The sequence below is a fragment of the Armigeres subalbatus genome, chromosome 2 (genome assembly GCF_024139115.2).
Source record: "Armigeres subalbatus isolate Guangzhou_Male chromosome 2, GZ_Asu_2, whole genome shotgun sequence".
Taxonomy (NCBI): Eukaryota; Metazoa; Arthropoda; class Insecta; order Diptera; family Culicidae; genus Armigeres; species Armigeres subalbatus.
In genome coordinates this window covers 2,299,689-2,314,624 of record NC_085140.1, presented here as the reverse complement: position 1 = coordinate 2,314,624, position 14,936 = coordinate 2,299,689, and the positions used below count along the sequence as shown (strand labels likewise).

General features: G+C 37.1%; 1 protein-coding gene across 3 annotated transcripts in view; it reads left to right on the top strand.

The window, feature by feature from the left end:
- Positions 1 to 14,936, top strand: part of LOC134217459 (uncharacterized) — a 138,062-nt gene that overhangs the window by 33,463 nt on the left and 89,663 nt on the right. For all 3 annotated transcript variants that reach the window (XM_062696225.1, XM_062696224.1, XM_062696223.1), the window contains exons 2-4: positions 12,319 to 12,411; positions 12,478 to 12,704; positions 12,769 to 12,915. In XM_062696225.1, coding sequence (XP_062552209.1) covers positions 12,319 to 12,411; positions 12,478 to 12,704; positions 12,769 to 12,915 — 467 coding nt within the window. The remainder of the gene's footprint in view (positions 1 to 12,318; positions 12,412 to 12,477; positions 12,705 to 12,768; positions 12,916 to 14,936) is intronic.

Sequence of the window (14,936 nt, the reverse complement as noted above, 5' to 3'; positions counted from 1 at the left end):
CGTAGCCCATACGGTGGCGTTTTGTGGTACGCGCCTTACCGTCACGACTGCCTGATGATGACTGACAACTTGTACTTCTCGGAGGCATTCCTCCAATGTTACCCGGATAAATGGCAACCGAACAATGCAACGATCATTGGATACACGACATGGACAAAGGGACACAATGGACTCACGATAAGATGGACTGGCAACGACAACAATAATGATGAATGGAAATTTAAAAATTTATGCTGTGTGGATTCTGTACAGCAGAACACCCAGTAGATCTCGGCACAGTATCGGTTAAGTAACACAGAGTGCCTAACAAATAAAGCAAGAAATAAAAAAAAATCTGAGTTTAAGGTGACACAACAAACACGAACAATCATCAAATCGTAATCATTTTCATCATTGAATGCTTATTTTTTTTCTAAAAGAAAGGGATTTTGAAAAAGTATCACCGGCGCGTGCTTACTCGCAATCTACATGTTGATACATTTACCGTTACATCAAACAACTGAAAACCGAAATACGCCGCTCCAAAATTACGAGGTGACAATGCTAGAAAGAGACAAAAGAATGGAAAAATAACACGTTGCGTTGTGCCTCCCCGAGTCACCAACTAACTGCAGGGTAAAGCTAATGTTGTTATACTTCAAACACTGCTGTTAGTAGCGAGGACTAAATACGATGAATCCTTAATTACCACAACTTATTGGTCTAGCTCGAAAAATGGATTAAACTAGGGCTTTGTTTGGTAAATCTATAACACACTAAACACTACGTCAAATTGATCTACCGTGTTACGGGAAACTGATGCTTATTCTTGATATTTTTAACATATTGGGGAGCAGGGGGTAAGTCTGGCCTCTTAAGCATTTGGTTCAATTAAACATAATGGGAAGCTCAAACTTATGTAATCTGCATACAGAATCTTTCTTTAGGTCATTATCTAGCATATGTATCAATTTATGTATTGTAAACATTAAAGTTTGATGATTTTAACATACAGTTGAAAAACAAAAAAAAACATGTAGAAAATGGATGTCCTCAAAAAGATGCGGGTAAGGCCGTCACCTCTTGAGGGTAAGCCCGTTACATTATAAAATAAGCTTCCTTTTTGTTTTCTTGCATGATTTTCTCGTAGATAATAATATGAAAACGGTAGGGGTCCCGTCTGGCAGTTGAAGGCGTTCACCCCTTTAAAACGACAATATCCATTGTTTGTGAAAAAAAAAACTTTCATTTTTTATCGTCAATCAACAAAATTTCGTTATACTATGGGTCTTAAAGTTATGGTTAAATCCAGGCATTGCAATATCATCTGAGCACAGGATATTATCTTTACCTGTGCAAAGATATGATCCCTAATCAAAGAGCACTCTGGAAAAATATTATCATTTGAGCATTTGATGATGATCCTGATAGCCAGCGCGATTCGGGGTTTGTTCACGTTGCGAGGGCGTTGCTACAACAAAAGAAGTGAAAAAATGTTTCTCCATGGCGAAAGTTGCACTTTGTTTACTGAGCAGATAGATAACTAAGATCGATATCCCGGCATATCATCAGTATCTTTGCTCAGAAGATCGAATGATGGGATAAATTGCAATGCCCTGTTAAATCTCAATTTTTCAATCGGATGTAGGAAAAATCCCTTTTTGGGCAATTTTACTTATTCGATTTGCTCACAACAAGTTCGCATTCAACGGGGAATCTTGCAATGAGTATACACGAATGTGAAAATTTGGATCAACTAACCTATCAGTGATATTTTAGACTTTCCTTACATGTTTTTTCACCTTCATCAAGAAAGGCAATATTAGCACTAGGTTGATTGTTCAGGGTTCTAGAGCTGTATATTTTTTTTAATTTTGTAAACAATTGATCAGTGGAGTGGCTTTTCAGTTTCTGGTTATGCCAAACGGATACCCAGCTCACCACCCTCTATAAGGGACGGGCTCACCCTCAAGCTCCATATTTTCTAAAAGCTCCTAAAAGCGGCAGGCGGTGTTTGCACTTGTTTTGTTAATTTTCTTCAAATTTGACAGTTCACCGTAGGTTTTATGTAAATCAGAATAGCAGAATGAATAAAAGCTAACATGACATGAGGTCATGAGGTTAATTGAAAAGTCTGGGGGTAACGGGCTTACCGACAGTGCCGGGATTACCCACATTTTCCTTTCAACATATTTCAAACATACAACATACTAGTCGACCCGGTAGACATTGTGCTGCATAGTAGGCGTTAGTACCCGTTGAGAACAGCCCATGCAAAATTTCCAGACGATTCTTAATTTTAGTTTTTCACTATTTACTTCAATTTATTCGTGATTTTCGCATGAGGAAATATCATATGAACCCGCCAGAAACGATAACCAACATACCTGCTGAAGGATTGAAGAAAAACTATCAAGTTGTGCGGATACGAACACAGACCATTTCAATTATATCAAAATCCCTTTATTCAATTGTGAAACTCAATAATTACATTAGCACTACATTCAGTATTGTGGGTATTTTTTTTGTTCCCAGATTATTTTATCAATTTATGAATATTTTTCTAGAATAAATAATTTTCTAAATCGGAATTTTTTTTTGACGTTGGACAACGACTTACCCGAAGGTACTGGGTGTCAAATCTGAATCTAAAATTGGGTACCGTCACGAAATCATGTAAGGTTTTGAGCGTGAATAGAGCCTTCATCTTTCCATGGATTTTCGAGATTTATATATCAATCGACTAGGAAACTCTTCAGCAATTTGTTAATTTCAATTTATTATTTACGGTAAACTATTGAAAATTTTAATACTTTTCCTACCCAGAAAAATATGTGAACCAACCAATCCCGTTCATGCATTTCCAACACAGACATCAGAATGATGTATGTTACAGGCCTTGTGACCCACCGTTTCATTTTCTCCGAGTATAAAAAGGCCCATGATTCGCGATCGCGCGCCATTTCTGTACGATGATCCAAGGTGAGTGGCCATGGCGAGCGGGACCGAAGAACGCACAGAACGATGGCGTTGGTAGCGGTCCTAGCATCGATTGTGGTGATTTCTGCATCTGTAGCGGTTTAGTGGCTATCGTCGGCGTCAGCAGCACTCCAGTGAAATTTTCTAGCATGGCTCTGGATCTGGTTTTGTTGCAGAACCAATAAATGATTCTTTCCAGCAACGCCAGAAAGTTGACGTCCGTTGCAGAATCACGAACGCACGTCGGGGGGAGATGCGTAGTGGTCGTCGTCGTAAGCTGATAATGATTCGAAAGGTGCATTGTTGGTAATTAATCGGTTCTTCTCAGGACCACCATTTTATACAAGGAAAGCTTGTTGTATGAAGATTTTTGTTCACAGTGCATATTAATCGCTTTTCGACCCCAGAAAGTTGTCGAATCTCAAGCGGTGATTTAGTAGATGCTACAAATATTTATTCGCATGGATGGCATAGTTATTATATTATTATGCAACAATGTCAGAGCAGTTATCCTACTGCGATATCGATGAAGTGCCTTCCATTCAAGGAAAGGCTTTTGACACAATGGATTTGCAGTACGATCACCAAGTGAAACAAATTTCACTGAAGAAAAGGAGTTTCTGAAGGAAGATAACGATCTATTTGTGACGTGAATATTCCACAACCTACACAATAACACTTTAACTAACACTAAAATCATAACCATAATAAACTACAACGCGTAGTGTGTACCAATAATATCCTTACGCTGTCCAACGTTTACCTTGCGGTCGTGTCTTGTACACAACCCTCCCAAAACTTGGACTAAACTTTGAAAATGATTTAAAATTTAATGATGTTTTTTCTTAAATCCAATGTTCACTACCATACTCCATATTTCAATGCTTTTATAAAACCACGCTCAGCTAAATCTAATGCTGTGTGTTGAATTGCGATGTTTTTTCTGTAGATATAAGCCAATCTGATAGTGATACCAATACCGAGTTTTCTCTTCTGTTACTCTCACTCACCTATATGAATCTTTGAGAGCACGGATCGGAGACTGAATATCATACAATATCGAATCTACTAGATAGTAAATTCGTCAGCCACTGACACGATAGCACTGATAAAGAATATAGTCCGAACAGCACTGTGTTTCATTAAAATTGTTTAGAGAATTCATCTATGCTCTGGAATGATCGAAGCGAGTATCGTACGTATATATCTCCCACTGTCCGGCAGTGCTTTTATGGAAGAAACATGTTTTCATCTATTTATTGATATTTTTTTCTATCCATAGATGAAAACATTTTTAGTCCTGGAGATAGAAAGTGATAGCTCTACTGTGCATCCAAAAACCCTATAACAAGAAGCTACAGACCACAACCTGAGGTAGTTTTCAGCACAGTAGGCCCCGCATAAATACATTCAGATATCAAATGGATATATGTAATATATTTATACTTCCGGGATCAAGATTTATATCAATGATACATCATAAATAATATTTATTAAATATACATCGTAGAACTCAGACCGTATTCAGTGAAATCAGTTTTTTATATTACAAGCATGGAACGGACTCACCATATTTGAAACTTCCCAATCCGTGCCTGATCTTTTTGATCCAACCATAATTATCCTCTATAATCTTGAAGACTAAATCGTCCCAAATATACATTACTTGGATAATTGTCAGAAAATCTTGATTTATTTTCTGTGGAAATATATAGAGCGATATATGTATAAGCATAAAATTGAAACTCTATTTTGATTAATCCAAATTTCAATAAATTCACTCTGTAAATTTATTGTATATTTACGTCCAAATATTTCAAAGACCACACTAACGCTTCATGTGAATCCATTAGAGAGTACTAAAGAAAAAACTGTATCCTTGTCTAAGAGTGAACATAATACTTGAGCTTTAATTGTTTGAGATTATCTTTTCTGTTCACATCGTTGATCACTTGCTAGAGGAAAATATTGAAAATTTCACATACACATGTTTGATTATTGATTAAACAATTAGGGTTAGAGTAGGAAGGCAAGTAACGTAATTTTACAAAATATTTGTAATTGTGATGATCAAGCATATAAATTCTCTTAAAGATGTATTTGATCTGAAATGGAAATCATCAATTTTTACACCATTTACTTGACAAAAGATTTTTAAATTTTTTTACCAATATGGACGTTTATGGCATAATATGAAACTAATTATACATTTGTCTATAGACTATTGAAATTATTTTGATCTGTGTAAAAATACACATCAGAAAAAAAATAATAAATAGATGAATGAGATTCAATAAATCAATCAAATCCATTTCACCTTAAACGGAAAATATAATATTAAAAATGTACGCCTTGTAAATGTAACAGAAATTTTGAATAAATTTGAAATGCGAAGTATTTGTAAAAACATGGTTGATTTAGAGAGAATCATTATTAACATACGGTTGTCAGCTCTAAACTATTTTTTTTTAAATTCTGGCCTCTCCAATTAATTCTTTAAAATCAATCTAACTTACAAATTCTCGTCCATTCCATGTGCCGTCTAATCAAGTACTCCACCGATCGGATTGGACTTGCCAAATATCATCTACCGTAATGTCCCGTAAAATCCAAGTCTGGCGCCAAATTTATCTTCCGTCTTCAATTGCTGCCGTTTTCAGCATATACTCGTATTGATTGAAGACTCACCGACTTTAATTAGCATTACAAAAAAACATGGGGAAAAATATTTTTGTGGCGGAAAAAAAGCTGTCAAAAAAACACTTCTCGTGGTTCTAGTACAAAGTATTGTTGCAAAATCATAGCTGGTTTCATGGTGTGTCAAAAGCTCGAACAAATTCAATCTAATATTATAAGGTTGCAATTGTCTGGTTACAATTTGTAAATTCTTGTCAAACTTGAGCAAATTTGAACGCTTTGTCTGACTCCCTCCAAAAACAAATTTAAATAAAATGCTAAACGGTTAGAACGGTGCCCGATGTAGCCATTTCTGAATATCATACGACGTATGCTTAAGACGTGACTTTAAAGTGCAGTACAGAATCGCTCTTCACATTCTCTCCTAGGAGATGCTAGATGGAACACTAATCCGTCCAGTTTATTCACGAAGTGCAGCAAAACCCAATTATGTGCCAATATGATCAACAATCTGTCTCTTAGGATCTCTTCTTTTTGAACTGCTCGTCCGTTCAGCATTCGGTTAGGTCTTTAGTTTTAATCGCCAAGAATGCCCCCTATCGACCAGCCAAGGTGGCTAAGCCAGGGTCAACCCATTTTTTTTAACTATCATTTATTTGGAAGGCTCATTTGCCGTAAAGCGTTACGGAGCCGTAATCATGTTTTTGAATACAGTTTTTCATGATTCTTATACACTAATGTTGGTCAAACAATTATTTCAATAAGAAAAGACGTGGGTACCTTACGCCCCAGAACCACCAACACACCTTGAAGTGGTTGTTAGTTTTTTGTGTTGCGGAAAACCCTTAATTACCCAATAGCTAGCCGACAATGGGATTGTCAGATAGTCTCTTCTGTCCTCAGTTGGTTAGTTACTGCTGGTTGTGGGTTAGGTTTCAAAGTATTTCGAGCTTATATAGAAATTGTGCACTAATGAGTATTCATGTTCTTTATAGAAGTTCAGAATATGCAATAATTCCAACACAAATAATTTGCAGATTTTGCCGAAATTACGATTTAGAAGATCTTAAAAAGTTTCCCCCATGCTCGAAATCCTGGCTACGCCCATGAGTATTGCCAATCCGGAGATGGCAAGCCTGATTCTTGGTCCGGTCTAGGATGTTTTCTGGTGGGAAACATTGTGCTTGTCACACAAGATACGTACTCATGAAATGGCGGGCATAAAAAGGATTCAATTAGTAATTGAGGAAATGCTAATAAATAGAATACTAAAAGCCGGCCAAATTCCAGTTGGAATGAACAGAGCCATTGCACTATGGTCCAGGATACAGATTTACGCGGAAAGATGCATTTTACGCCAAAACTATATTTTTTAGAAAAAAACTGTTATTCTACAAAATTGTTCGAAATAGTAAGGCCATCATTATGGTTTTTTTTTTGTCTTTATTTAGGAGACTTGCAGCCTGAGGCTGGCTCGTCTCCGGTATCATTATGGTTCTACCGAAAAATAGGGTGGCCCATCATATAAAAAAATTAGAAAATATTTTTTTATTTCTCGGAATATTGACATGTTATGTTCTACAAAATTGTATCGCAGCTTATTCCAATCAATTTCGCTAAAAAAATGTTTTCTGTAGCTCTTAAGTTGACTGATTTAGAGCAATTTTACCTAATTGGATTAGGGTGTACCTCAAAAAACAGTATTTTTGGTCTACTTTTTTTGTTTAAGATTTCTCGAAAAAGTCGTGTTGAAGTGACTTTTAGAGCTCAAAAAAATGCAACTTTTGATGGGTAAATATGCTCAATATCTTTTTCCGATCAAAAGTTATAATCGTTTTTCTGTCAAAATTGCATTTTTTTTCATAAGTTGATATCTCCGATTAGGGCAGACCAAAAAAATATATTTACACGGCATTTGAAAGAGAAATTAATATTCTTTATTATGTCAAAAAATTGAGGATATGTTATTTTTTTATCTCAAGTTTTATCAATTTTACTAAAACCATGTTTTTTCAAATAAATTAATATAACTCGACAACGGAAGAAGATACAGACGATATTCTTATAGCAAAACACGCGTTTTGAAAAGCCCGTGTCATTCGTGAGAAATCTAAAATAAAAAAAAATAAAAAATCTACAGCTTTAACACTTTTTATAAGATTTATCATTATCATCGTGTTGCAAGATTTACGAGAAAAGATGCATTTTCGGTCTGAAGCATACTTTTAAGAAACAAAGTTTGTTCTACAAAGTTGTTCTGGATACTTGGGCCCTTATTATAGAGTTACCGAAAAATAGGGTGGGCCATTTTATAAAAATGTGAAATTTTTATTTTTTTAATTTGCAGAATATTAACATAACATGTTCTACAAAGTTGTAGCGCAGCTTTTCCCAATCAACTTTGCTATATAAACTTTTTATGTAGCTCTTAAGCTCACTTGTTTAGAGTAATTTTACTTACCAGGATTAGGGTGTCCCTTAAAAAACAATATTTATGATCTGCTCATTTCATTTTTTATTTTTCACGGATGTCACTTTCTGAAGACTTTTGGGGCTTTTCAAAACGCGTGTTTTGCTATAAGAATATCGTCTGTATCTTCTTCCGTTATTGAGTTATATCAATTTATTAGAAAAAACATGATTTTAGTAAAATTGGTTAAACTTGAGATAAAAAATAACATATCCCCAATTTTTTGACACAATAAAGAATATTAATTTCTCTTTCAGATGCCGTGTGAATATATTTTTTTGGTCTGCCCTAACCGGAGATATCAACTTATGAAAAAAATGTAATTTTAACAGAGATACGATTATAAGTTTTTATCGGAAAAAGATATTGAGCATATTTACCCATCAAAAGTTGCATTTTTTTGAGCTCTAAAAGTCACCTGAAGACGACTTTTTCGAAAAATCTAAAATAAAAAAAGTAGATGAAAAATACTGTTTTTAAGGTACACCCTAATCCAATTAGGTAAAATTGCTCTAAATCAACCAACTCAAGAGCTACAGAAAAAGTTTTTTAGCTAAATTGATTGGAATAAGCTGCGCTACAACTTTGTAGAACATAATATGTCAATATTCTGAGAAATAGAAAAAATATTTTCTAATTTTTTTTATATGATGGGCCATCCTATTTTTTGGTAGAACCATAATGATGGCCTTACTATTTCGAACAATTTTGTAGAACAACATTTTTTTCTAAAAAATATAGTTTTGGCGTAAAATTCATCTTTCCGCGTAAATCTGTATCCTGGACCATAGTGCATTGATGATGAAAAAGAAGAATCTGTTCAGAATTTAAAAAGTGTTCGAGTAATTCGTATTTCCAATAGATATGCTAAGATATACCTCTTGTAAAAAATTCAGCTCATTTGATAGAAATCTAGATGTGCTTCAAATCGATTTAGTATTTTTCAGATTTGCAATTTTAGCGCGTTATTTTCGATAACTCTGCCTAACAGTTCACTGCTCGATTCTTGCTGATTACGCTAGTCGCAGTAAATTATAATTAATTATTTTTTCGTTATTATTTAGTATTATGTTCTTTAATTGTTTATAAACCCTATATAAAATTACGTTCCGGAAATTTTGACATGTTTTGCGAATCATTCAACCAAACAGTTCACCTCACTCACACAAAGCACAGTAAAGTCGGGAACAGTTAGAAGTTAACCTAGCAAACAACTTCTAAGCATATTTTTTACCGAATTCATATGAATCAAACATTGCCAGACACATTTGAATAGCTATAAGCTGCAATAAAACTCCATTAAATTTTTGCTGAGCACGAACCAAATAACAAAATTCTTCCAAGTACTGTGATACGGCTCGCACAACACATTCGCAATGCAGCACAAAACCAATCTGACGAAGGAAGAAAACCGGTCGAAGAATGCTCGTGACATTTATTCATTGTACTAAATTGTTATTTTTCAGGAACATCATTACTCCCACTACTGCTGATTATGTAAATTTTATTGGATGAATTCTGCGTATTAGAGATATCGGACATCATTACAAGGCACTCGGTATGCTGTTTGGTACTCCAAATAAAATATCATTTTTATTCACACTTGCTAAAATAATATGGTTTGTAAATTACACTTGCATCAACTTAACTCAAACAGTCTGTCCCATTCGTTCTTCTTCTAACGCTATCGCTTATACAAGTGGATTGCACAAACCCTCAGCATGGCACTACTGTGCACCATTCAATTTACTCGCTACCACTCAAAGTTTCGTTCACAAACTGCAGCCACTTGCCTTAATGTCTACTATTATCTCATTCAGCACTAAAGTAATAATGTACGAGATACAATATATATATGAAGTCTTCATTTCATCACGTTCCACGAGCTGTGTTCAGGAAGCTCGCAGTTGTTTCGCATTTATTTACACACCATCATCATGATTTATCCTTGGAAAATAGCAGCATGAGAGATGAGCGTTCTTATCCTCAGTTCGGTTGATCCTCCACGGTTGTTGGGGTCATGGACCCCACCGGGACGTTGTTGTTGTTCACTTCGTTCTCCTCGGATGATGTTTGCGTTCCTACTGTGGTCGACCTTGCATTCGTGGCGTACGAAATAAGTTTGATGAAAACCACCTCAATGGCACAAAACATAAACAGGAACATAAACACACCAATGTTGGCCTGAGGCTGCACCTTTCCCAATGCGAGCTGCTGTCTGCCAACTGCACCTCCGATCGCTGGCGGTGGCTCCACCAGAACGGTCAAAGTTTCTACCAAGAAAGCTGATAGAATCATGATGACTCTTCGATTATTTCTGCTTAACACATTCTTCCGTGATAATCCACCATTCCATGCACTTTCAGAACCGTAATGTTCGTGTGCGACTGTGATGCAATAGTCTTCTACTAGCACTGGTCGACGATTACAACGGTTCACTTCACGTTATGGGTAGGCACCGTCGTTTCAGGATCGAACACTCCACGTTGAAGCACTGACTATAATTTTGCTGAATGCACTAGCACTGTATATTGGTGGTACGCGGCGAATAAAATGATCGTCGTCCGCTCAGCCAACGATTGCGTCCTCATGACACTCGCCGAAGACGACGACGATTCAATTGCATGACGCCGTCCAGTCCAGAAAAGGCACGATCCAATCGCACTGTTACTGCTGTTGCGTTGCGGCTACCTTCCTACTTAACAAGCGTAATAATATGCTGTCCCACCTTTGAGTTTTTGGCTTCGCTCTCTCGTGTACGCGATCGACCCTCCGGCCTCCAGGGTTACCAGTAATGTATGAATGGCACTTTCTGGCTACACTTAAACCCCTGGTAACCTGAATGCACCATCTCTTGCCTTGCTGCTGTACTCGAAACTCTATGCGACGGGCAGACTGGTTTCCGCCAGCCCAAGCTTACGACTGACCGATTTACGCTCTCCTCGATCGGCAGGTCTGACTTCAGCGAGAATCAGCTGTGACTGCGGCATGCGGAAAACACTAACGACAACGACGACGCAAAGACCAACCGGGTCTTTTTGACCCGATAAGTGAAGTGCGAGCTTGTACCGATAAATGCAGATTATTCCATCTAATGGTGATAGCGCATTTCTTGCTTTAAAATATGAGTAACATGAAGTAACATTGGTGAAACCTTTGAACCTATCAATGGCTTATCAAAGTTATATTCAATCAGAAGCAATGGTTATGTAGATAAGTTTTTGTAGTTAATTCAATGTGTGAGTCTGTATCAAGATGCTTGTTTTGTCTTCATACTTCGAACTTCCCCATTGGCATATTCCACCCTTCCAACAATTCTGTAGTAATGATTATGTGTAATTAGTTCATATGTATTTAATACTCGGCTTTTGTTATTATCATTTTTGAGCCATGCTGTACTAAAATGCCGAATATAGAATCATTTCAGGGGCTGTTCATATACCACGTGGACAGTTTAGGGGAAGGGGTGGGGTATGACAAATGTCCATGGTTCATACAAATGTTTGAAAATTTTTATGAGCAATTGTCCACGCTGGTGGAGGAGGGTATCGAAAACTGATAAAAACCTGTCCACGTGGTATATATGGACAGCCCCTCAGTAGATAAGCTGATCAACATAGTTGTAAAAGATGCCTTTATCTAAACAAGGAAGTGCCTGGGACGTTAAACATAATTTTGCCTTCTCTGACGTCTTACGTCCGTTCTTTTTCTTGTTCTTCTTCTTATACACAAAAAGTCCACCGCAAGAAATTTTAAGTTTATGAATTGTCAGATTCCGAATGATCTCATCCCCTTCAAAATGTGACATAATTTCTTCTCTGATGGCATTCAAATGTCCAAGGAGTTCTAACGAGCGGTTTTACTTTACTCTGTAGGTCATTGTTTGAAGTGTCGTGCCATATTCATTAGATAAATCGTGCTAATCACGACAATTAATGAATACTTATGAGAGCGGACGAACCCATTGATCGAATCTGACCACAGGCAGTAACCGATAGAATATTTTAGGATTCACTTTCACGATCCGGATTACCACGTTTGAACGATCGATAGTAGTGGGCCGACGCTAATAGCGTCATGACATGCTAATACTTTTAACCGTGTCAAATACCTAATTGTCAGCTCACGTTTCTGAATTTCGATTACTGAAACAGTCATCATATTGAATCGAAACCGATGTTTCAAAATTATTATGCATCATTCTATTTTGTTGTTGATAATTAACCGTGGATTCCTTCTCTCTATTGTTTTAGCAAACTCAGCCAAAGGCGTCGCTCGGAAATCCAAAAGCCAGATGTTGTATGCTACATGTGTAACGCCAACATTGAAGTCGAGCAAACTAACAGGTATTGATGATGTCAACGACATACCATTGGATCACGCTTCTACTTGATTTTTTTTTATTTCAACAGTTTCGCAACATGCCGCGGTTGCGAGCGATTAGTATGTCGAAGCGAGGAGAAGCAATGCTGCGAGTGGATCCCAGCCATTGGTATTTGGGAATGTCGAAACTGTCACTCCAGCCGGGTGATTCAGCAGAAAGCAGGCGAATGGTTGCTCAACCAACTCACCAGTCGACTGCAGAATCCAGGTCCCGTCAAGTTGCACAGCGAAGGCCTGCTTGGATTGGGTGGCACCGGTATGTATGATCGAATGAATAAAAGATAAATGCTGTCTTATTGACGAAAAATATGTTCTTTTAGATTCTGATGATGCTAAAAGTACCACATCGTCGATTCCACCGAGTCAGCAGATCAAGGTGCGGGAATTTGTCGAAGAACTGCTGTCTTCGATGCTAAATGGGCCACTAGATGACGTTTCCGTTGGACAACTCATGGGAAACGAGAGCTGTAAGTATGCTACGATTTTAATGACTGCCATATTTGGAATACCGTAATTCGGGGTTAGGTAGATTAGTGAAGTGCAAGGGAAGAAGACATACTTTCATCCGTCATTTCGATATTTAGATATCGTGATAAAAACATTTATGATTTGTGGAAAAAGGCAAGAAGGTTCTACAGAAATCTATGTCAAAGCCAACATTTTTGCGTTTAGTGTCATAACAACGCTTAGTGCCGATTTCTTTACCCCACTTTGTGCTTAAAACAGGTTAAATCGTATGGGTAAACGCCGCTTAATAGTTAAGCGGAGGTGAAGAAATTGACCCTTAGTGTCATAGGGCCTTCCTTAGTCGTGCGGTAAGATGCGCGGCTGCAAAGCAAGACCATGCTGAAGGTGGCTGGGTTCGATTGCCGGTTCGGTCTAGGCATTTTCGGATTGGAAATTTTCTCGACTTCCCTGGGCATAAAAGTATCATCGTGTTAGCCTCATGATAAACGAATGCAAAAATGGTAACTTGGATTAGAAACCTCGCAATTAACAGCTGTGGATGTGCCTAAATCTGCGAGACGGCAATTTCCCAGTGGGGGATCGTAACGACGTAACTGTTTTGATTGTTTTTGAGTTTCCCTCTCACCAAAGCAGTGTCGAAGTTTGTCGAAGGTTTTATGGTTTGAATTATTGGTTTTTACTCCAGAAACTTTAATTACGGTTGCTGCTTTTGATTCAGTTAAATTATTTACGACAGAGAGAATCGATGAAAAATCAATGCAGTTAAGTCCTAACGATACTAAGCGCAAGATTTGAAACAAAAATAATCTATCGTCCAAATACATTTGGCTATGTTTTAAATTAGTTCGTTCATTTGGCAGGCTCAGTCTTGTGTCACACTTTGCGTAGCCGCAACTCTTGACATTTAAAGTTTGTAGAGGACATGTTTGGCTAGTTTCATATAATTTTCTCTGCTAAAATGAGAAAACCTCACCTTTTCCTGGAAATATTGGCAAATTGGCGCTCAGTTCATTCAAAGTAAACTGCATGTACACCAGGTGTAAGCCACCCGGCATGGTCATTAATTACAATGTCTAACAATGGCTCAAACTTGATGTACATATGCACAACATGTAAAAGATTTAGTTCGAAAAATGTATTGGAGGTAACCACTTCATTCGGTGGGGTTTGACCCCACGACCCTAGTACGCTAGACAGGTGCTTTCCCTACTAAGCTACTGAGGACCTCCGTCGTTGTTCCCTAAATCGTGACTCAAAATAACGCTTTTTTGCACATACTTTCCAAAGAATTACATGACACTAAGTAGCGCATTCTGTGTGTTTTTTTTTGGAAAAGGGATTTACAAACATTAATAGTGAGCACTTACATGTATTCTTTGAACAGGTTGTTTAACTATACAAATAGCCAAAAAACCAAATGAGCTCTATATGTAGATAAATTCGAAGAATTGGGCTGTTTAATGATATCGAGGCTTTCATAATTTTAATAACTTGTCATAAGACGAGTTGGTAAAATTCCATTGAATTCCACCACTTGATTGTACTTTGACAGATACGTGTTTCGACCTCAACAGTAACGCCGTCCACAGTGTCTCAAACTTGACTCGAATAAGTAAAACGACTACGCTTGTTCCGCTCGGATGCCATTTTGATAAGAAATTTATTTTGAGGAATGTCTTCTTCCAAATCTGCAGTAGAAATTGATTTTAATTACTTGTCATAAGACGAGTTGGTAGAATTTCATTGAATTCCACCACTTGATTGTACCTTGACAGATACGTATTTCGACCTCAACAGTAAGGCCGTCTTCAATGTCTCGTACTAGACTCGAATCAATAATATTACTACGCTTGTTCCGCTCGGATGCCATTCTGATAAGAAATTTATTTTGAGGAATGTATTGACTTGTCATAAGACGAGTTAGTACAATTCAATTCAATCCAGTCGAATGAAGTACTATTGAGGTCTTAATAAGTCAAATCAAATAAAAATATATTGCAGATCAAAAGAACGATTTCAT